The 23992-nt window shown below is 36.3% G+C and overlaps 1 protein-coding gene and 1 pseudogene across 1 annotated transcript; both read right to left on the bottom strand.

Moving 5' to 3' along the window:
- Positions 1-1706: 1706 nt before the first annotated feature.
- LOC140514618 (ATP synthase F(0) complex subunit C2, mitochondrial pseudogene) lies at positions 1707-5889 on the bottom strand (annotated as a pseudogene).
- A 395-nt stretch (positions 5890-6284) lies between these two features.
- LOC140514292 (olfactory receptor 4K13-like) lies at positions 6285-7226 on the bottom strand. Its single transcript, XM_072624466.1, has one exon. The coding sequence runs from the start codon at positions 7224-7226 to the stop codon at positions 6285-6287; it is 942 nt and encodes a 313-aa protein (XP_072480567.1).
- Between the last annotated feature and the right edge of the window lie 16766 nt (positions 7227-23992).

The raw sequence follows: 23992 nt of genomic DNA, 5'->3' as shown, positions 1-23992 counted from the left end.
AAGGCAAAATGCCTGCCACACTCAGAGAGAGAAATATGGAAGTCACTCACATATTGTAGCAGATCATGTTTGTGTATGTGTATGTGTTTGTGTATCATGTTCTGATTTGTTATACGATTTCTTTCATTTATCTTAGTCTGACTACATAGCATGACTATAGTGAAAATATACTCAATAGGAAAGTATATGTAGAATCTATACAGAATTGTATGCAGTCGTGGGGAGGGAGGGGGGGTGTGGGGGGTAGGTGGGGGGGATAAAATCACAATTGTATGGCAGTGACTGTTAAACATTACAAAATTAAAAAAAAAAAAAGAAAATATTCCCTTGTACATCATGTGGAAAAAGAGAAAGAGCACTCATAAAGTATTGATTAAAATCTTAGTGTATGTGTAGATAATGGATTTCTCTCCTTATCTCTGTGCTGCTATTTATATTTTTAAATAAATTTTTAATTTGTTTATTTTAGTTTTCAACATTCATTTCCACAAGAATTTGTTTCCAGTTTTAACACCATGTCTCCACTCCCCCCAGCCCAAGGCATCCTACATTCTGATTACCAACTCCCACAATCTGTCCTCCCATTTATTACACCCCTTCCTTCTCTTATCCCCATGCCCTTTATTTTCTTTTAGGGCAAGATAGATTTCTCTACCCCATTACCTGCATTTCTTATTTCTTAGTTGCATATAAAGGTAATTTCAAGAATCATTTTGAAAATTCTGAGTTCGAACTTCTCTCCTAATCTCCCTCCCTACATATCCCCACTGAGAATGCAAGTAATTAAACATAGCCTATACTTGTGTAGTTATCCAAAAGACTTCCATAAACATCGTGTAATAAAAGACTATTTCCTTCAATCCTTTCTGGCCCCCAATTTTTTCTGTTTTCTCTCTTGCATTTTTCCCTCCCCATGAATATTTCCTTCTAATTAGCCCCTCTTCCCATTTCCCCTCTATTCTATCATCCCTTGCTCCACTTATTCCCTTCTTCCCTACTTTCCTATAGTGCAAGATAAATTTTCATGCCAAACTGAATATGCATGTTATTCCTTCCTTAACCCAAATGTGATGAGAGTAAGCTTCACTTTTTCCCTCTCGCCTTCTCCCCCTTCCCTTGCATTGAAGAAGCTTTTTCTTGCCTTTTTTATGAGATAATTTGGTACATTCCATTTCTCCCTTTCTCTTCACAATATATTCCTTTCTCACCCCTTAATTTATATTTTTTTTAGATATCATCCCTTCCAATTCAATTCACCTTGTGTGCTCTGTTTATATGTGCATAATCCCTCCAACTACCCAAATCCTGAGAAAAGTCTCAAGAGTTGCAAATATTATCTTTCCATGAAGGAATGCAAACACTTCAACTTTAGTAAGTCCCTTATGATTTCTCTTTCCTGTTTACCTTTTCATGCTTCTCTAGATTCTTTTGTTTAAAAATCAAATTTCTATTCAGCTCTGGTCTTTTCATCAAGAACAATTGAAAGTACTCTATTTCTTTGAATGAACGTTTTTCCCCGATTTTTTTTTTTTGCTGCTTATTAATACAGTATTTATTTGTCTTCCCTCTGTCAAACCCTGTGCCTGTGACTTTCCCTAGCACTACCTGGTAAAATGGAGGGGGAGGTATTCACAGGCTGCAAGAGATATGGAAGGACCAGGATGAGGAAGAACTTTCAAGAACTTTGAGGGATAAAAATGGTTCCATTACATGGCGAAAAGGATGAGGAAGGCTACCATCAGGCAAAAGAGCCCCATGGCCTCAGACAGGGCAAAGCCCAGGATGGCGTAGGAAAAGAGCTGTTGCTTCAAGGAGGAGTTCCTGGCATAACCAATGATGAGACTTCCAAATACTGTCCCAATACTAGTTCCAGAGCCAGCCACCCTCACAGTAGCAGCCCCAGCTCCAATAAACTTGACTGCTGTGTCAATGTCCCTTGAGATGGCGCTAGTTTGGAATCCACACCTGGGGACAAGTGAGGTCAAGGGACCTGACGCTGCCAAAATGCTGAGGTTCTCCTCTGTCCGAACCTCTGGCACTTTTAACACCACTGCAGATAAAGGTCTACTAAGTAGTTGAGAGCTGCTCTTCACAAGGGCAAGGTCAGAGATGAACTTGGTGTAGGTATATATTCTCAAGGGGTGAAGGGCAAAGCTAAAGAGCTGCAGGAAGAGCAGAGGAGACAGAGATGGGGAACCTGATGTTTTATACTCAGTTTTGCTGGATAGGTGATTCTTGGTTTTAATCTTATCTCCTTCGACTTCTGGAATATTATATTTCAAGTCCTTCAAACCCCTACCATAGGAGCTGTTAAATTTTGTGTTATCCTGTTTGTATTTCCACAACACTATAATTGTTTCTTTCCAGCTCCTTTTCATATTTTCTTCTTGACCTGGGAGCTCTGGAATTTGGCTACAATATTCCTAGGAGTTGTTCTTTTCAGATGTCTTTCAGGATGTGATCGGTAGATTTTTTCAATTTTGATTTTACCCTCTGGTTCTAGAATATCAGGGCAGTTTTCCTTGATAATATCATGAAACATAATGCCTAGGCACGGTTTTTGATCATGACTTTCATGTACTCATAATTTTTAAATTGTCTCTCCTGGATGTATTTTCCAGGTCAGTGGTTTTTTTCCAGTGAGATATTTGACATTGTTTGCTATTTTCATTGCTTTTGTTTTCTTTTAAAATTTCTTCATTTTTTTGTGAAGTAAATAGTTTCCATCTGCGCCATTCTAATCCTTAAGGAATTATTTACATCAATGAACTTTTGAATCTCCTCTTTCATCTGTCCCATTCTACTTTTTAGGACATTCTTCTTCTCTCTGACTTTTTGGATCTCTTTTGCATTTTGGGTTAGTCTATTGTATAAAGTTTTATTTTCTTCAGCATTTTTGGGGTCTCCTTCAGCAAGCAGTTGACTTATTTTTCATGATTTTCTTGCATCATTCTCTTCTCTCCTCAATTTTTGCTCTACTTCTCTTACTTGATATTCAAAATACTTTCTGAGCTCTTCCATGGGGTGAGACCAATTCATATTTTTTTTGGAGCCTTTTGATTGAGGAGCTTTGACTTTCTTTTCTTCTGTTTGCATGTTTTGGTCTTCCTTATCCCTAAAGAAAGTTTCTATAGTCTAATTCTTTTTCCAGTTTTTGCTCATTTTCTCAGTCATTTACTTGACTTTGGGGCTCTTTGTCAAGATATTTCTCTGCTTCCAATGGAGGTCGGGGATGTAGTATCAGTCTCTCGATCCCCCTAATATCGGTGGGCCTAGAGCTCCAGAAACAGTGGCTCAACCTGCTGTGTCTGCCTAGGTTCCTCTGATCCCTCCCCCACTGTCACCCTGGTATTGGGGCCAGAACTACTCTCAACTCTCCTGCACTGCTCCCTCAGGTTTTTCCCAGTGACTTCTCAAATTCTCCTCAGCGTTTTAGGGTCATTAAGTCTGAAAACCACCACAAGGGTGAGAGATTCAGTTTCCCCAAGACCTGCTCAGGTCCTCTCTATGCACTGGCAACCCACACTGGACTGTGCTCTGCTCACTCAGTGGAGCCGTAGAAACTTCCTGAAGACTGTCCAGGCTGTCTTGGGCTGGAGATTTGCTTCATTCCATTTTTCTGTGGATTTTGTAACTCCAGAATTGGTTTAGAACCATTTTTAGAAGTACACTGCCAGGATTAGTGGGAGCACTCTAGAAAGTCCCTGTTGTTACTTTGCCATCTTGGCTCTGCCCACCGTTATTTGTCTTCTTACCCAATATCTTTATATGGCCAAATGCATGTTCCTAGTGCAGGTATAAAAAGTGTAAGCCAGCAAACATCAATGAGTTTCCAGTGGAGTAATCAATAATTACCCATAAAGTGACAAGGAATTCACACTTTTCAATTATTTCTTTTGAGAAATAAAACCTTTTTTTCATCCCATGCCCTTAAATAATACTTGCTCCATATCATTCTGTCTATTTTGCATATATTTGCACATATACATGTAGTCCTTCTGATGACAGGTGCCTTTTCAGATGTCCCTCAATTTGACTACCTTTCTTCAGGTAGTCATTTCTAGGTTATACTATTGCAAGCTTGCTTGTAAGAGGCGTTTTTATATTGTCTCCCCCGTTTGATTTTTGCATTCTTTAAAAGGAGGGACTGTCTTTTTCCTTTTGAGAATATTCTCAGTGCTTATCACAATGCCCAGTATGTAGTAGACACTTAACAATCTTTACTGACTATTAACTAACTCCACTGCCCTTCATGTACTCTAGAATGCAGTGATGCTGTCCTCCTTGCTTTTACTTGAGACACTCCATTTACCAGCTTCATGAATTTTTACGGGTTATGTCTAATTCTAGGAATATTTTACCTCCTCATTACCCTCTCCTAGTATCCTTGGTTTCATTTGAGTCTCATCTATAACTCCACATTAATTAAAAAAAAAAAAAACTTTCCTGAGCTGCCTTGTACTAATGCCTTCCTTCTAATAATACCTTCAACATATACTTGATCTACTGTGTTTACACATAGTAGTCTTTAAGTTTTATCTTCATTTTTCAGGGAGCTCCTTGAAAATGGTTACTGTTTTAACCATATTCCAGATCATGAGTGTTGAGGGAAGGGCTTAATAAATGCTTATTGATTTGATATGTTGGTGGAAATATGTGTTAGCATATGTGTGTGTGTGTGTGTGTGTGTGTGTGTGTGTGTGATGGAAATCCTTTTGTAAGTATGCAATCACAGTGACTAAAATATCCTTGCCCTGTGATCCAGAGATTCCATTGCTATGTATATACTCTCAGAATGGCATTGATCAAAAAGAAACTCCTTATATATCCATGTCAAAATAATTATAATGGCTTTTTTGTTGCTTTGACACAGCAAAGAACTGTAAACAAAATATATGCCCACTCACTAGGAAGTGGTGGAATAAATTTTGATTTATGAATATAAAGGGAAAATGTTCAATAAGGAATAATGACTCTGATGACCTTGATAGAAATATGGAAAGGTATTCAGGAACTGAGGCAAAGTGAAATTTGTTGAGAGAGGAAATACATATCCATGGTTTCAAACCTAAATGGAAACAACTATAACCACTAAGTAAATAAAACTGAATGTTGTCCAATTAAAAATAAATAACCAAGATTGTCCCCAAAGAACAGATAGGAGAATACATATATGTCTCCTCATACAGTGAGTCCGGGAGAGGTATGTGGCTGAGCGAGGTTTAACACTATACATAACAACACAATTCGTTCAACGTGATGATTTTTTTTCTCTTATTTTTTTTTAAAACTCCTTGTTCTGAGTAATGATTGTGAAAGGATCAGGATTAGAATAGAAGAATAAATCTAAACAATTAAAAAAAAAGAAATGATTAAAATGTGTTTTAAAATATAAAGAGCTCTTGAACAAAAACTTGTTGTTAGCTTCCTACATGCAAAATTATCATACAGACAGAATTTTTGCGATCTCAGTTGGTTATATTGACATCATGAATTGTAAAGCAAGATTTCCTGAAAGCTATTCCAAAGGTATTTTTAAAAGCTAGGAATTTTGTTCTTTCAGAAATGTTTGTGTGGGTGTGTGTTTTATGTGAACAGGTACTTTGCATAGTGTGCCATGTATTCTCATCTGGATGTAACTCTTGTAATGACTTATCTATGACACTTGCTGGAGTAAATTTAATTGCATGATGCACACTATGATCTAGGTTGCATAATATGAATCAGTGGCAAAGTTATTACTCAATTATTCTTTGTAAATGTATTTAGCTATTTTTAGTAGAAGCACCTAAAATGTGTTTTGACAATCATGGAAAATGTGGCAAATTCCGCTCTTGGACTTAGTCTTTAAAGCATTCAACTTTTAAAGCATTTACCAACAATCACCATTATTTATCAAGCTGAAACTAAGCTACATTTCACAAAAGAGTAAAAGATCATAGTACCAAAGAATAGAAAATATTTTAGAAATAATAAATTTTAAGTGATTTTCTATACAGATATTTTCTGAAATCTCCAATTTTTAATGCCCAGATAGAGATAAATTATAGTTTTGTGAGTATCAAATTAAGTTAAAGATGTACAAAATGAAAACACCATAAAGTAAATTCTAGAATATTATGTATACATTGTTTTGAAAATTTGCTTGACTTTTATTTGTAACATGCATATATATGTATGTATATATGTATATATGTGTGTATGTATATTATATATCTATATATATATAATTGGCTGTTTAAAGAAATATTATCTCTTGAACAATACAAAAAAATCATCATTATTTAGAAGTTTGACTTGGAGAAGATGTGCCGATATCTGAGTCGGTTCATGGCTGCTTTCACCTCCTTATTCCTTAAACTATAGATAATTGGATTCAGTAGAGGAGTGATAACTGAGGAAAACACTGAAAGAAACTTATCTAATGAGTAACTATTAATTGGCCAAGCATATATTAAGAGTAGTGACCCAAAGAAAAGAGTAACCACTGTGATATGAGCAGACAGTGTAGACAGAGCCTTAGACAGTCCACTAGAAGAGCGATACCACACAGTAACTAATATAATAATGTAGGAGACAAGCAAAAGAATGAAGGAAATCAGGGTAAAAAGTCCACTGAAAACAGCAACAAGAAATTCCAGGACATAAGTGTCAGTGCAGGCAAGTTTCAACACAAGGGGAAGGTCACAAAAAACATCATCGATCACACTGGGGCCACAGAAGGGCAAACTCACCATAAAGGCCATTTGGCTCATACTGTGCACAAAGCCAGCCGTCCATGAGAGCAGCACACTTGCTACTAGAATTCGATGATTCATGATAGTGGTATAATGGAGGGGTTTACATATTGCAACATATCTGTCCACAGCCATCACTATGAGAATAATCATCTCACTACCACCTAAGAGATGAGCCACAAAAATTTGTGCCATGCAGCCCCAGAAGGAGATGGTTTTCTTCTCCCTGAAGAAGTCTACAACCATCTTTGGGAGTGTAACAGTGGAGAAAAGTATGTCAAGGAAGGAGAGGTTGGCAAGAAGGAAGTACATGGGAGTCGAGTGCAAGTGGGAATCAAAAGTCACCATAAGTATATTGAGAGAGTTACTAGCGAAGATTGATATATAGGCAAGGGAGAAGATCATAAAAAAGAAAATCTCAAGCTCCCAGGAATTGGTGAGTCCTAACAAAATAAATTCATTTATCATAGAGTTGTTCTTCATCTCCATCTAACTGATATACTTCAAGCATCCAGAATTCCCTGTAGGAAAGACAATCTGAAAAAGTCATGATTCCAAGTGAATTTTCTTTAGTGTATTGAAATAGGCAAAGAACATTGTACCTCAAAAATACCTTTGAATTCGAATGACTCTTTGGTATACCTATGTGCAAGTCACTTAATCACTGTAAACCTGTTTCCCCAGCAATAAATTAGAAATGATAATAACACTTTTCTCAGGGTTGTTCTAAGAAATAGATAATTGCAAAGCCTTGAGCCCAGTGCCTGGGATACTATAGGTTTTCGTAAGTGCTTCTTACTTTTCCATTCACTTGTCTTTCCATTCTCAACTCTCTGGAGAGTGATAGAAAAAAAGCCGTTTTTCAGAAAAAATCTATGTTGAATTGCATATTAATAATATGGCCAGCTACTGGATCTGTTGATATCATTGATGTAAACTTTGCTTCAGGTAGTATACTTTTATATAAACACAGCACTTGGTTATGGTGGTTGTGAGATTGTGTGGTCGAGGCTTTGAATAGTTCTTAAATTAATTCCTTGGGCACTATTTTCCTGTGTGTTACTCTAAAGCATTGATTATCTCTCTCGCTTCATTATCACTTAGAAATTTCTGTTGGTTCTAACTTGCTAATATCCCTTTTATTTGTCCCCACTCATGCAACTACCTAACTTAATTCAAATCCTCATTTCCTTTCACCTTCATAAATATTTGTTGAACTGGACTGGATTATTTTTAAGTTGTTCATTATGTCATTGTTATTAATCATTCCTTCCTGCAAACTCTTCTTTTCCGAGCTAGCAAAAACAACAACAAAAACACCTTCCTATGTAATATGGAAATTGACCAAGTAACCCTGGCAACAAGTACTCTAATGACTTACTATTACAAAGGGAATAAAATGTTTCATTTAGAGTGTGTAAGCCTGTTATTGCAGATTTATTTTCCAGTATTCATCTCTACTGCTTCTCCATTCTCTCTATGACCTCAAAAATCCCAATTATGCATATGAATAACAATTCAGCAATTCGAGCCATTGTCTTCATTTTGAACCCAAACATCATATTTCTCTCTATAAACTAGGTTAGCTTTTTAAATTTTGCTTTTGATTGACAGAATAACAAGCATTTTTGTAACAATGTACAATAAAACGATTATTGCACAAGAATTTTCAAATATACTATGCAAAACTTGCTATTCCTTTCAAATATATAGCAAAATTATCATGTAGATTCTCATTATTTTTCCTCCATCTCCCCCCAAAGCCACCGTAGAGATAGCTACTATTAGGCAGAATGCATTTTATACACACTTCTATTTATCGATCTTTCTTTGGAAGTAGATAGCATCTTTCTTAATATGTCCTATGTCAACCAGAATGATATTCCACGCATTTGATGGGCAACTTGTCAGTAGACATTCCAGGTATCAATTTCTATTTCAGATCACATCAAAATATATTGCAAACGCAACTAGTATGCTCTATGTTCTATATTTGACTGTGCAGCTGTAAACATGAAAAACAAAGCCCCTTCCTCTAAGGAATCTAGATGTTAAAGTGGAGGAAAGGGGTAAGACACACGGATAAAACACTTAGAAAAAATGATTTTCTATTTCCTAATCTCTTCCTGAATAGTTCACTTGTGTACTTTTGCTCACATTCTCTTCTGTTCTAGAAATACCCTTCTCTAAATATCCCTAAGTATATTGCTTGCAAATAGGAGTCTAGATGTCACAGTGGATAGAGTTGGGTATTGAGTCAAGAAGACCTGCATTCAATATTCAGCCTGATACTTACTAGCTGTTCCACCATGGGCAAGTCACTTCACCTCTCTTTGCCTCATGATTTTCAAATATACAGTGATGACAATAACATTACCTACCTTTTTCCTTATTGTAAGGATCAAAGAAAGTCATATTTGTAAAGTTCCCAGAACAGAGTAGGTACCATATGTATACATATAAATATATTTATGTTTATATGTATATATGCGTATGCATTCATATTATATATTTATTTACATTATGTATATATACATATTTGTGTATGCTCATTCTTCTATTACTTTCACCCATATTATATATTTACATACCCAAATTGTCTCTGACAATTTTTACTTTCCTTTGCGTTGTTCCCCACCTACCCAGTCTCAGGTCAATATTTTGAGAACTCCAAGTGATTATTCTTTCTGCCATCTGCTTCTTAATTTCTCCTCTTCCACCATCTCCTAACTTAATTCAGACCCTCATTACATTTCCCTTGAGAAATGTTTGTTAATTTAATGAAAATAAATAAGAAAAGAGTATAAACATTGTTATAAGTTTTTTTCTACCACTTCCCATCTCTGATTCAGCCATCACACACTTGCCAAAATAGTCTTCCTAAATAATACTACTGAGGAGGTCATCTGATCATGTTGATCTTGTATCTTCTTCAGGTTGCCAGTGGAGTAAGGTACAAACCTCAAAGGATGGCATTAAAATAATTTTACTATGTTGTAGCCCAAAGAAACAACTATTGCTATACTGATTTCATTTTGCACTCTGGGTATTTACTCAGGCTCCTTCCAATGGCCAGAACATACTCATTCCTCATTGCTGACTTTTTTTCCAATCTGCACCCATGCCACCTATTTCACAAAGCTTCTTGTGATCTACCAAAGGAAAAGTGATTTCCTCCACATCATATTTTCTACTTCTATCCTCTATCCTTATCCTGATGCGTGATCTATACTAGCATCAGATTTGGTTTTGAACATAAGAAGCAGCCTCGTGTAGCAGTAAGAGTGCGATAATTTCAATTTAAAATTCGAAACACTATTTGAGCCTGCATGTCTTTTTAGTAATTAGTCACCATGGTCAAGTCACTTAACATTTCTTTCATCTGTAAAATGGTCGTAGTAATGGCTATTTTGATGACTTCACAGTATATTAAGGAACAAACAATTATTACTAGTGAAAGTCTTGGCAAATTAAAACACAATATAGATCGTCACTATTACCACTACTGTTTTTATTATTGTTGCTTACAATAACCATGCATTCTGTGATTGTTAAATCTTCTATGCCACATAATTTCATATCATTTATACTTTTATTCTATCCCATATTCATTCTTGGAACTCCCAAGGCTAAGGATAGTGTCAAGAACAAAGAATAATCCCAATAAGTGCTTGCAGAATTAAACACAAGTTTGCTCATTTCACTGAGAAAATTTTTGATAACCCCAGCAAATCTCCAGAATCTGTCATAGAATAGAGTATGAGAATAGTTACTGAGGCGATGGCTAAACATTACTCTAAAATCATAAATTCATAGACATAGACCAAGGAGACCATCTAGTACCACCTACTTCTTTGACAGAAGAGGAAGTTGAGACCTGGAGAAACTGTCATATTCACCCTTCAGTGGAAAGAATACGTTGTTTCAAATGAGATGCCAAACCTATTAAAAAATTGATTTTGGTTATTACACAGCAATTTCAGTGTATTATTATAGGTCCTTCAACATACCAGGTCTAAACAAAGACATCAATGAGCACCCTATTCAAACATATGTGAACACATTGACATTTTGATTCTTGGTTATTTTCCTGTGACCTCAGGAAGAGAGACTTATATACACTCTCAGGAAGGAAGAAAAAAATATGGAAAACATCTTTCTGTAATAATGCACATTAAATCCAAGGAGCAAATTCCCATGGGAGTTATTAGAGAATAACTTTTTGTTGGATTTCTTTGTTTGTTTCCCATATACTTCGTAAGTTAGATTAATTCCCTGGGAAATAAAGTGTTGAATGAATTTTCCCCAAAATATACTGATTTCCCATCTGCACATGCTTTAGAAATTATTCTTGTACACATTACATGGAATAAGAGTGGATCTGTCAACAAACCATGGATTATCTTAACTGTTTCATATTGCATATTTACCTGATGAGTGTCTTTCACTCCATTCTTTCTCCTCCACCTCACTTACTTGATTTTTAAAATCCTTTTCTAGCTCTTCTATGGCCTGCAACCATTGAGTATTTATTTTGGATATTTGGCATACAGAAGCCTGGACTTTTATATCTTTCCCTGCTGGTAAACATTGCTCTTCTTCATCCAAAATGATGGGAGGAGATATCTGTTCACCAAGAAAGTAACCTTCTGTGGTCTTATTTTTTTCCCTTTTTTGTTCTTTTTCCCAATCAGTTACTTGACTTTTGGGTCCTTTGTCAAGAGCAGGGTATATTCTGGGGGCCTGTAAGACATCAGTTCTTCTAAGGTGGCACAATCAAGCATGTACTGGTCTGAGTGCAGGAAAGGATTTTTGATCCCAGAATCTTAGCAGAGTTTCCTCTCCAGAGGCATCTGACCTCCAGTTCCACCAAACTAGCACTGGGGGGTGGGGTGGGGTGGGATTCAGTCAAGCTGTGGGGGCAAGGCCACAATTCAGTGGGAGACAAAGACCAGCTCCCTCAGCATCCCCAGGGGTTTTTTACGTCCAGCAATGGTCTCGGGCTGCTGTATGGGCTGCCGTGAGAACTCCTGCTGCCTGCCCCATGTGGCCTCTGCAGGCTGCTGCCTGAGGCCAGAGCTATAAGAAGACCTGGCTCTTTTCTTGGCCAGGTGAAAAAACCCCCCATCGCTGACCTTTGGCGCCTGTGGGTTGAGAGATCTGGGGACCTGTTGCTGCTGTGACTGGGGATTCTGAGACTGGAGATTCCAACCCTGGGAGCTGTTCATGAGCCATGCTGGGCAGCCAAGGCTGGGCTGGGCTCCTTGCTCTGCTTCATGTCCAGTGCAACTGATGTTTCCCGTGGGCCTTTCAGGTCATCCTGGGCTGGAAATCTAATCCACTCTGTTGTTCTCTACTTCTGCTGCTCCAGAAGTTGTTGAGAGTCCCTCTCTACAGGTGTTTTATGTGCTGTGTGGGGAGAGCCTGCTTTTTTTTGTCTTTCTACTCCACCACTTTGACTCCACCCCCCCATTTTTTCTGATGTAGTATTTCTCCTCCAACATCTTTAAAAATCCAAATTGTGCATCAAAGCTATGTAAACCTAGCACATGAGGTACATAAAAGCAAAGACAAACTTACAAGTGATAGGTAATGTCGAGATGTCTAGCTGTCACCTTGATAAAATTGGCCTCTGCTTTTACAAAGAAAAATTCTGTCAAATGTTCAAATCTTGTATAATTCATAAAGTTATATCACATTTTGCTCCAGGCAATTCTATTGGTTCACAAGGATTGCAACCTAATTATTATGTAGGTATTAGAATGTCCTTACGCCCTTTCTGTATCCTAATTCAATGATCCTACAATGATCCCTACAGGGAGTGACTTCATTTCATTCATGGGCTTTGTTTTAGGCCTCCTTCCTTCAATACAGCATCCACACAGGCAAACTCACATATGGACATATTCTTTAAGCCTGACAATCTCAGCGTTTTGTATGGGAGAAACAATTACTCAGAAAGAGAAAAATTTTTTTAAACTATTTTTTTAAATCACTAAAATTTCAGCTCCCCTCCCTTCCACATTTCCAACTACCACATTAAAAAAGGAAGAGAAACACAATTCCTGTTACAAATATTGTCAATTAATAGATATCTCAAGATATATGTGTGTATATACACACATACATATATAACTTACATGTTTGCATATATGTGTGTATATTTCTGTGTGTGTGCATATGTGTGTAATACTCCTGGAAAACAGCATAACCCTGTTTGCCTCAGCTCTTCATCTGTAAAGTGCACAGGAGAAGAAAATGGTGAACTACTCTAGTATCATTGCCAAGAGGTCTCCAAATGTGTTCATGAAGAGCCAGACACAACTGAAATGACTGAACAACTATTCACAATGAATAATGAACAAATATTGCTTATATCATTTCTTGGGGTAAAGAAATGTCTTTGTTTCCACCATCCTTAAAAAAAATGACCCTTCATGTAACAATATCAAGTCCTCAACATATCATTCTATATATCCCCAACATTTTATATCCAATATAGTACGAAAAAATATTCACACTTTTTGCTTCCATTTCCTGCCCTTATTGATTTATCTCTTCTATGTAATCTGCTTCCCACATCATTCAACTTGCTTGCTCCAACTTAAATGACTTCGCTTATTTGTCACATGTGAGAAACTTGTTTTATCAGTTCTCAAGCTTTTCAAACTTTCTGAAGGATTTTGTACTGTTAACCGCTCTCTCCTCCTGGAAACTCATATCATTTTTCATGATTCTCTCTCTGTCTCTGTTTCTCTCTCTCTTTCTCTGTTAATTCACTTCAAACTAAATTGCTCATTCTGAATCTCCTCTGCTGCTTAATTAATTATACCACACCCTCTTACTGTGAATGGACTCATCTGAGCCGTTCACCACAGGAACCTAACCTCTTGTAATCCTTTCTGTAAAATACTTTCTTTGACACACTTCGCAATATAGACAGATTGCCCTTCTCACCATTATTCATATAGGACAATCTATTTCCCAGACCTATAATTTTACGTTGCCTATCTCCTCTCCTAACAAACATTCTTCACCTATTTCCAATTTTCAAACTAATTTGTTTCCTGAAGAATTTTCTCAAATGGTACCTTCCACCTATATGCTTTCTGTAACTTCCCTCCAGGAAGACTATTAGCACGTATATTACTTTCCATGTTGTATATAAATACATGCATATATACAATATCCAAAATAAAAGACCCTTTTTTTCAATATAGGGCAGTTAGGTAGTGCAGTAGATAGAGAATCAGAGCAAGAGTCAGGAGGAGCTGAGTTCAAATCTTACCTTAGACTCTTGACACTCACTAGCTGTGTGACCTTGGGCAAGTCACTTAACCCCAATTCCCTCATCCTGGGTCATCTCCAGTCATCCTGAGGAATATCAGGTCACTGGATTCAGATGGCTCTTGAGGAGAAGTGAGGCTGGTGACCTGTAGAGCCCTCCCTCACTCAAAACAAAGTTAAGTGCAAATCATGTCATCATTTCTCTGGTGGAATGGTCTTCTTTGGCAATGAAGGGCAAGCACACACATTTTCAACATATAATGTACATTACTTGGTTGCACATAGCTATTGGCATACTGTCTTCCCCAGTGGATTGAGAGCTCTTTCAGAACACTATATATTGCTTTTCTTTGTCATCTTACTGTTTTGCATAGCATCAAATTTGCAGTTGGTTCTCATAAATATTTATTGACTATAAACTCACCCCACTGCCCTCCTATCATGCATACTGATGTAACTGACCTCTTTGTTTTTCCTTGAACAAGACATGGATTTTAATTTTTTATCACTGATTCCTGGAATTTTCTCCCTCTTCTTCACCCTCTCCTGACTTCCTTTAGGACTCATTTGTATTTCAGCATTGTAAAGGAAAACCTTTCCTGAGCCCCTTTAATGCCAGTAACTTGCCTCTTATACATTCTCCAACATATAATTTATATATCATGTTTAATTTATATAATTTATCCATAGTTTTGTGACCTTCTTGAGAGTAGTGACTGTCTTAAAAATACTCTATCATGTAACAAGAGAAGAAAAATGAATTGAACAAAGTAGAATAAGCAAAGAAGAAACTAAGGTATTGCTCTTTGTAGATGATAAGATGATATACTTAGAGAATCCCTGAGAATCAAGTAAAGAACTACTTGAAATGATAAAGAACTTTGGAAAAATAGCAGGTTACAAAATAAGTCCACATACATCATTCACTTTTCTAGATATTATTACCAAAGCCCCAAAGCAACAGATAAGGAAGAGAAATCCCTTTGGAAGGTAGAATAGACTCTATGAAATATCTGGGAGTCTAGCTGCCAAGACAAAACCGAGACAAAACACATTGAACACAATGAACACAATTACAAAACACTTCTAACACAAATAAATTCAAATCCAAGTAAGTGGAAAAACATCATTTGCTTGTGGGTAGGCCAAGCTAACATAATAAAAATGACAATTCTACCCAAATTAATTTATTTATTCAGTGCCATACCAATCAAACTACCAGATAATTATTTTCTAGAGCTAGAAAAACTAACATCACAATTGATCTGGAGAACAAAAGGTCGAGAATATCAAGGGAACTAAAGAAAAGAAAAGCTAGGGAAAGTGGTCTAGAGCTATGAGATCTCAAATTGCATTATAAAGCAGCAATCGTCAAAACCACTTGGTACTGAATAAGAAATAGAGGGGTGGACCCGTGGCATAGATTAGATATTGAAGCCACAGTAGTCAAAGAATACAGCAATTTACTGTTTGATAAACCCAAAGGCCCCAGCTTCTGTGAAAAGAACTCATTTTGAGAAAAAATTGCTGTAAAAACAGGATAACAGTGTGGTGGAAACTGAGTATTGACCAATGTCAAACATCATACGCAAGAATAAACGTCAAATGGATACATGATCTAGGTATAAAAGTTGGTACTATAAACAAATTCGCGCAGCAAGGAATAGTATATTTGTGAAGTTTATGGAGAATGGAGAAATTTTTCACCAAAGAAAAGATGAAGAACATTATGAAGAACAAAATGGATAATTTTGATTACACTGAATTGTTGCACAAACAAATGCAATGCAACCAAGATTAGGAGGGAAGCAGAAAACTGGGAAAGAATTTTTGCAAGGAGTGTCTGTGATAAAGACCTCATTTCTAAAATATATAGAGAACTGAGTCAAATTTACAAGAATTCAAGTCATTCTTAAATTGATTAATGGTCAAAGAATATGAACAGACAGTACTCAGAGTAAGAAATTACACCTATTTATAGTCATATGAAAAACACTCTAAATCACTATTGATTACAGAGAAGCAAATTAAAACAACTCTGAAGTACCACATCACACCTATCAGATTGACTAAAATGACAAAATAGGAGCGTGAAAAATGTTGGAGAAGATGTAGGAGAGTTGCAACACTGATTCATTGTTATTGGAGCTCTGAGCTGAGCCAACAATTTTTTTTTTCTGTTTTTAATGTATATTTATTTATTTTTAGTTTTCAACATTCATTTCCTCAAAATTTTCAGTGACAAATTTTCTCCCATCCCTCCCCTTCCCCCACCCCATATGGACTTGCATTCTGATTACCCTTTCTCTCAATATGCTTTCCCTTCTATCACAGCCCTCCCTTCCCTAATCCCCATTTTCTCTCTTTTCTTGTAGGGCAAGTTTGATTTCTAGAACCCCATTACCTGTATTTCTTACTTCCCAGTTGTATGTAAAAATAATTCTCAACATTCTTTCCTAAAACTTGAGTTCCAACTTTTCTTCCTTCCCATCTTTCCACTCATCCCCAGTGAGAAAGTAAGCAATTCAATATTGGTTATATATGTGTAGTTTTGTAAAAGACTTCCATAATAGTCGTTTTTTGTAAGACTAACTGTATTTCCTTCCATCCTGTGCTGCCGCCTATATTCTCTATTCTCTCTTTCGACCTTGTTCCTCCCTAAAATTGTTTACTTCTAATGACTCCCTTCTCCCATTTTCCCTCCCCTCTATCATGCCCCCACCCAACTCGTCCCCTTCTCTCCTACTTTCCAGTAATGTAAGACAGATTTTTATACTAAATTGAGTGAGCATATTATTCCCTCCTTTTTTCTCCTCCATTGAATAAGCTTATTTTTGCCTCTTTTATGAGTGATAATTTGTCCCATTCCATTTCTCCCTTTCTCCTCCCAATATATTGTACTCTCACCCCTTAATTTTGATTTTTACATATCATCCCTTCTTATTCAACTCATGCTGTGCTCTCTGTCTATATATGTATATATATGTTTATATGGGTGGGTGTGGGTGTGGGTGTGTGTGTGTATGGGTGTGTGTCTGTAATCCCTCCAACTACTCAAACATTGAGAAAAGTCTTAAGATTTATAAATATTATCTTTCCATGTAGAAATGTGAACAGTTCAACTGCAGAAAGTCTTTAGTGATATCTCTTTCCTGTTTACCTTTCCATGCTTCTCTTGATTCTTGTGCTTGAAAGCCAAATTGAATATTCAGTTCTGACATGTTCATCAAGAATACTTGAAAGTCCTTTATGTCATTGAATGACCATTTATTTCCCTGAAGTATTATACTTAGTGTTGCTGAGTAGGTGATTCTTTGCTTTAATCTCAGTTCCTTTGACTTCTGGAATATCGTATTCCAAGCCCTGCGATTTCTTAATGTGGAAGCTCCTAGATCTTGTGCTACCCTAATTGTATTTCCACATCACTCGAATAGTTTCTTTCTAGCTGCTTGCAATATTTTCTCTTTGACCTGGGAACTCTAGAATTTGGCTCCAATATTCCTGGGAGTTTCGGTTTTCATATCTCTTTCAGGAGGTGATCTGTGGATTTTTTCAATATTTATTTTGTCTTCTGGTTCTACAATATCAGGGCAGTTTTCCTTGGTAATTTCATGAAAGATGATGTCTAAGCTTTTTTTTTTGATCATGGCTTTCAGGTACTCCCCTAATTTTTAAATTGTTTCTCCTGGATCCATTTTCCAAGTCAGTTGTTTTTCCAATGAGATATTTCACATTAACTTCTATTTTTGTCATTCTTTTGACTTTGTTTTGTAATGTCTCAGTTTCTCATAAAGTAATTAGCTTCCATCTGCTCCATTCTAATTTAAAAAAAAAAAACTATTTTCTTTACTGAGCTTTTGAACCTCCTTTTCCATTTTGCTAATTCTCTTTTCAAAGAATTCTTCTCCTAATTGTCTTTTTGGACCTCTTTTACTGCTTGAGTTAGCCTCGTTTTGAAGGTGTTACTTTCTTCAGGATATTTTGGGTCTCCTTTAGCAAAGTGTTGACTCGCTTTTCATATTTTTTTCCATCACTCTCACTTGCTCTTCCCTTTCTTTTCCTCCACCTCTCTTACTTGATTTTCAAAATCTTTTTGAGTTCTTCCTTGGCCTGAGACCATTGCATATTTATTTTGGAGATTTTGGAAGTCTTGTCTTTCTCTGATGGTATGCATTGTTCTTCCTCATTCAAAAGGATTGAAGAAAATACCCTTACACCAAGAAAGTAACCTTTTATAGTCTTATTTTTTTCCCTTTTTTGGTCATTTTTCCAGCCTGTTACTTGACTTTTGAGTCCTTTTCCAAGAGTGGGGCATATTCTGGGAATTTGTAAGCCCTTAGTTCCTTCAAGGAGGCACCATGAAAGGATAGTAGTATACTCCTCTCCTGTGCACTGGTCTGGGAGCAACCAAACACTTTCATGCCCAGAATCTGCAAGTAGAATTCTCTTTCCAGAGCTCCTCCTCCTCACTTCAGGGGAGGGCTCAGGACTGAGATTCAGATCAGCTGCTCAATTCTCCTTGGGGCTTTAGGAGGAGGGCAGAGTTTCCCCTCTGGGCTGAGATTCAGATCAGCTTTTAAATACCCCCAGGGGCTTTAGGTAGTGGACTCCAAAAATGGAGGCTATTGCTGCAGTGGCAGCTGCTGTCAGGACCTGACCACATTCCTTACACACTCAGTTGAAAAAGGTTTCCCACTGGTCTTTGAAGCTCTCTGTGGAGTTTGTGGGTTGAGCAATCTGGGAAATATTGTTCCCACAAGACTCCCTGAAGCCTGTTCTGGATTCTGTCACTGCACTGCCATGCAGCTCTCCCTGAGCTGCACTCTGCTCTGTGTCCAGTGCAATAGACATTTCCTGTCAGCCTTTCAGGCTGTCTTGGGCTGGAATTCTCTTTCACTCTGTCGCTTTGTGCCTTCTGCTGCTCTAGAATTTGTTTAGAGTAGCTTATTACAGGTATTTTATGGGCCATATGGGAGAGCTTCTACGGGTCCTTCTTTCCACTCTGCCATCTTGGCTGCACCTGATCCAATTATTCCAGAGAGCAAATTGGAAGTATACCCAAATGGTTAAAAATATGCATACCCTTTGACATATCAATCTTGGGACTGTTCCACAAAGAGATCATTAACATGGGAAAGCGTCCCACATGTACAAAAATATTTATAACAGTTCTCTTTGTGTGGCCCCAAAACTGGAAGTCAAGGGAATGCCCATCGATTGGGGAATGGCTGAACAAGTTGTGGTATATGAATTTAATGGAATACTGTTGTGTTATACAACATGATGAACAGGAAGGTTCAGAGAGGTCTGAGAAGACTTGTAGGAACTGATTCTCAGTGAAAGGAGCAGAACCAGGAGAACTTTGTACACAACAACATTCACAGTATGCAAGGAATTTTTCCAGTAGATTGAACCCTTCATAGCAGTGCAAAGACCTAAAAAATTCCCAATTGACTCTTAAAGCAAAACACCTTCCACATCCACAGAAATAATGGTGGAATTGGATTGCAGAAGGAAGCAGATCATTTTCTTTGTATTGTGTTTTGTATTATTCATTTCAATTCTTCTATGCAACATGACTAAGGTGAAAATGTATTTAATAGGCATGTATGTGTAGGACCTATATAAGATTGCATGGCATCTTGGGGAACGAGTGGGGAGGAAAGGGGTAAGGAGTGGAAGGGAGGTGAAAAAATCTAAGATATAAGGAAGTGGCTATGGACCACTGAAAACAAATAAAATAATTGAGAAGAAACATACTCTATAACCACTGCTCATAGCAAAGTCCATGATACATAGTTGGTACTTAATAAATGTTTGTTGGATTCATTTGAGATGATGATAGATACGTGCATTCCAGCAAATATTATGGAAACCTTGTTGGAATTCTGCAAAGTAATTAAAATGTGTCTATGCCCTTTGATCTATAGATGTGACTGCTGGATATAGGCTGTGAGTGAACTGTTGAACAAAAAGAGACTCTCTATATGTGTACACCATAATATTTGTAGGTCTATTACTTTTGATGTTGTTATAACAAAGAATCACAAATAAAATATATGCCCATTGTGAGGTGAATGGTCAAACAAATTGTGATGCTTAAATGTAATCAAATATCAATGTGCCATAAGAATAAATGATCTTTATGATTGAACAAAATATAGTAAGATATCTTATAATGAAGGCAAAGTGAAATGAGCAGAAGTCAGGAAAATGATTACAACCATTTTCAGGGATGCAATAGTAAGAAACAAATAAAACTGGATCTTGTAAATGCTATTTAATTAATTGGTCCAAAAGAAAACATAAGTGACAACACATCCTGCTTCAAATTTTTGGCATGGAGAGGTATTGTATATTACAAATAATGTCAGAGTTTTGTCAATGTGATGATTTTTCTGCCTTTAAAAAAAACATTCCTTATTTTATGTGATATCTCCCTGGGAAGGCACAGGGAAAAAATGCAGGAGAAAAATCTAGGCAATGCAAAAGGAAAAAGTGTGAATAAAAACGACTTTAAAAAACAAGATTCAAAGATGGCTCTAAAATTTGGCTTTCCACATAGACTCAATGATTAGTTTAAATTGAGTTTTCCCTTTTTCATTTGGGTATAATGACATCATGCACTGTAGAAAAAAGATGACCTGAAAGGTGCTCCAGTGGTTGCTCGGTATTTTTTTTTTAATTATCTTGTATTTCTACTTTTCTCAGAATTATATGTTTATATGTGTGTAGGTATTTCTTATAAATAAGTGGTTTCTTTATATGCAAAATGGCTCTTTAACAAGGATGAATTTATGTCCTTTCTGTGAAATAAGCTTAACTGCCCTGTGGATACTCAAACTCAAACTGCATAATATAAATCACGACCCTGCTTATTTCTCAGTAGCTTTTTGTAAAGGTATGAATCCATCCTTGGTCCTAATATCTGAAACAGATTTTGGCATTCATGGAGAATTTGGTAAGCTCCAAATCTGGACTGAGTATCTAATTCATGCTACTATTCAAACTTTTCTCCCAACTAATTAATAAACTAAAACTAAACAAGTTGGAGGTGATATCAATAGATCATAGAACTAGAGAATGGAAGAAACCATAGAAATCAGTAACTTGCATGCATAATTTTCTATACATATTTTATTGAAGTCTTCTATAGTTTATGATTTTGAGATATGATTAAATTTCAATTATGAAAGTCTCCAAATTAAGGAAAATTTTTAGATGCACAGAAGCAGACAAAAAACATTTATGGCATATTATTTAAACACTTTTGAAAATGAGACTCTTTTTTATATGTAAAGTCTATGCTTAGAAATATTAACATATCCACTGGTCATTCTCAGAGTCATTATCTGGTGTAACTATAATATTTCCATCGTCACATCATCATTTAGAATGTTGGATTGGAGCTGATGTGTTGATTTCTGAGTCAAATCATGGCTGCTTTCATCTCTTGAATCCTCAAGGCATAGATAACTGAATTCAGGAAAGGAGGGACAACTGAGTAAAACACTGAGAAAAATTTGTCTACTGAATAGTTACTAACTGCCCCAGGGTGGATTAAGATGACTAGCAAAAGAAAAGAATTATCACATCCAGAGAATGAACTATGGAATTCGATCACAGAATATAGAAGATCATATTCTTTTATAATATGCTCTGATTGGTTTTACGATTTGTCTCATTTATTGTAATTCTTCTTTGCAACATGACTAAAGTGAAAAAGTATTCAATAGGAATGTATGTGTAGAACCTATATAAAATTGTATGTGATCTCAGGGAAAGCAGGGGAGAGAAAAGGGAAGTAGGGGAGGGGGCTGGAAATCCAAGTTATATGGAAGTGACTGTAGAACACAGAAAACAAATAAACTTTTTAAAACAAGTACATGAGAGTAGAGTGCAGGTGGGAGTCAAGAGTAACTGTAAGTACAATGAGACAGTCTCCAGCCAAGATTGTTGAATACGCAAGGAAAAAGATCACAAAAGAAAAATTAAAGATCTCAAGAATCAGTGACCCCTAACAAAATGAATTCATTTATTATAGGCTTATTTTGCATCTTCAGAGAATTGATATATTTTGTGCATCCAGCAAGTCTCTGTAGGGAAGAAAATCTGAAAGGAGTCATAATTTTAGGTAACTGTTCTTTAGCATATAGAAAATAAATACAAATTGCACAACAAGAACACATGCTTTTAAATGCTAAACTACTTTGAAATACTTTGGGGCAAGTTATTTAATACCTATTAACCTTTTTCCTCAGATATATCCTCAGTAATCATAAATACAACAAAGAGACTTGTCATGAAAACATTTATCGATTGAGTCACGACTTTCCTGAATACATCAAGGTAACAGGTTAGTGTCAGACGTATGTAAGAAGTTTCAAAGTTTGCTGTAAATATATTCCAGGTGAAGATATGTTTTTATGACAAAGGATAAAACTATTTTTAAAAGCATTGAATAGACATAGTTACACTGACCAATAGGAACCAACAGTTCACGGACAGGAATGAGTAGTGGACTTTGGAGAACATGAAGAGTCAGGCTGCGAAAAAACTGCACTGTTTAATCAATGAACCCTTTCTGATCAGAGCTAAATTTTCACCAGGAGAAACAAAAAAAATTGACTTCTTGATTAACTCAAAATCATTTGTATTTTTTTCTTAATTGAATGCATCAATTTATTTTTTTTAGTTTGAATTAAGGTTTGATCTGTGAAGTCCAATAAATCTAAAGAAAGTTATATTTTCTCATTTCATCAGGAATACCTACTATTTTTTTGCATCCCCAGTTCAACTTTCAAATGTTCCTTTATAATATCTTTTAAAAATCTTTTGTGCTGTGTGTTACTCTAAAGCATTGACTTCTATCCATAACTAACTCCCTAATATCTCTTGAATCATTCTCCTCTTCTCCACTCACACAGCTACTTAACAATTCAAATCCTTATACAGTTGACCTAGATAAATTCCTCTTGAGTTGAGTTAAATTATTTTATAATCTTTTAAATTGTGTAAATTAATTAACTTATTCAGTGCCATACCAATCAAACTACCAGAAAATTACTTTTCAGAGCTAGAAAAAATAACATCAAGATACATATAGAAGAAAAAGATGGTCCAGAATATCAAGAGAATTAATGAAGTGAAACTCTAGGTAAGGTGGCCAAGTCCTATTAAATCTCAGTTAGTATTATAGAGCAACGATGATGGAAGCAACTTAGTGCTGCCAAAAAAATAGAGGAGCAGGTCAGTGCAATAGGTTAGGTGTTCAAGACAGTAGTCAAATAATATAGCAGTTCAGTGATAAACCCAATGCAATCAAGATTAAGACAGAAGCAGAAAACTGGGAAAGAAGTTTTGTGATTAGTGTCTGTGATAAAGGCCTCATTTGTAAAATACATAGAAAATTCCATCAAATTTACAAGAATACAAGATATTCCCCACTTGATTAATGGTCAAAGGATATGAACAGGTAATTTTCAGAGGAACAAATTAAAGGTATGTATAGTCATATGAAAAAATACTCTAAATCATTGATTAGAGATATGCAAATCAAAACAGCTCTGAGGTACTACATCACAGCATTCAGATTAGCTAACATGACAAAAAAAGAAGATGATAAGTGTTGGAGAAGATGTGGGAGAGTTACAACACTAACTCATTATTGGTGGAGCTGCAAGCTGATCCAACCATACTGGAGAGAAATTTGTAACTATGTCCGAAGGGCTGCAAAAAGGTGCATATCCATTGACCAAGCAATATCACTTCTAGGACTGTATCCCAACGATATCACAAAAATGGGAAAACGTTCCAAGTGTACAAAAGACATTTATAGCAACTTCCACCATCGTGCACAAGAACTGGAAATCAAGGGGATGCCCATCAACTGGGAAATGGTGGAAGAAGTTATGGCATAAGAATGTAATGGGACTCTCTTTTGTTATAAGAAATGATGAACAGGAGGA

This window comes from Notamacropus eugenii, chromosome 7 (genome assembly GCF_028372415.1).
Source record: "Notamacropus eugenii isolate mMacEug1 chromosome 7, mMacEug1.pri_v2, whole genome shotgun sequence".
Taxonomy (NCBI): Eukaryota; Metazoa; Chordata; class Mammalia; order Diprotodontia; family Macropodidae; genus Notamacropus; species Notamacropus eugenii.
Note: the sequence above shows the minus strand (reverse complement) of the source record. Positions and strands in the feature narration are given on the sequence as shown.

Bases quoted from the DNA above. Each gene is read 5' to 3' on its own strand.
- LOC140514292 (XM_072624466.1), bottom strand. From the start codon at position 7,226: ATGGAGATGAAGAACAACTCTATGATAAATGAATTTATTTTGTTAGGA.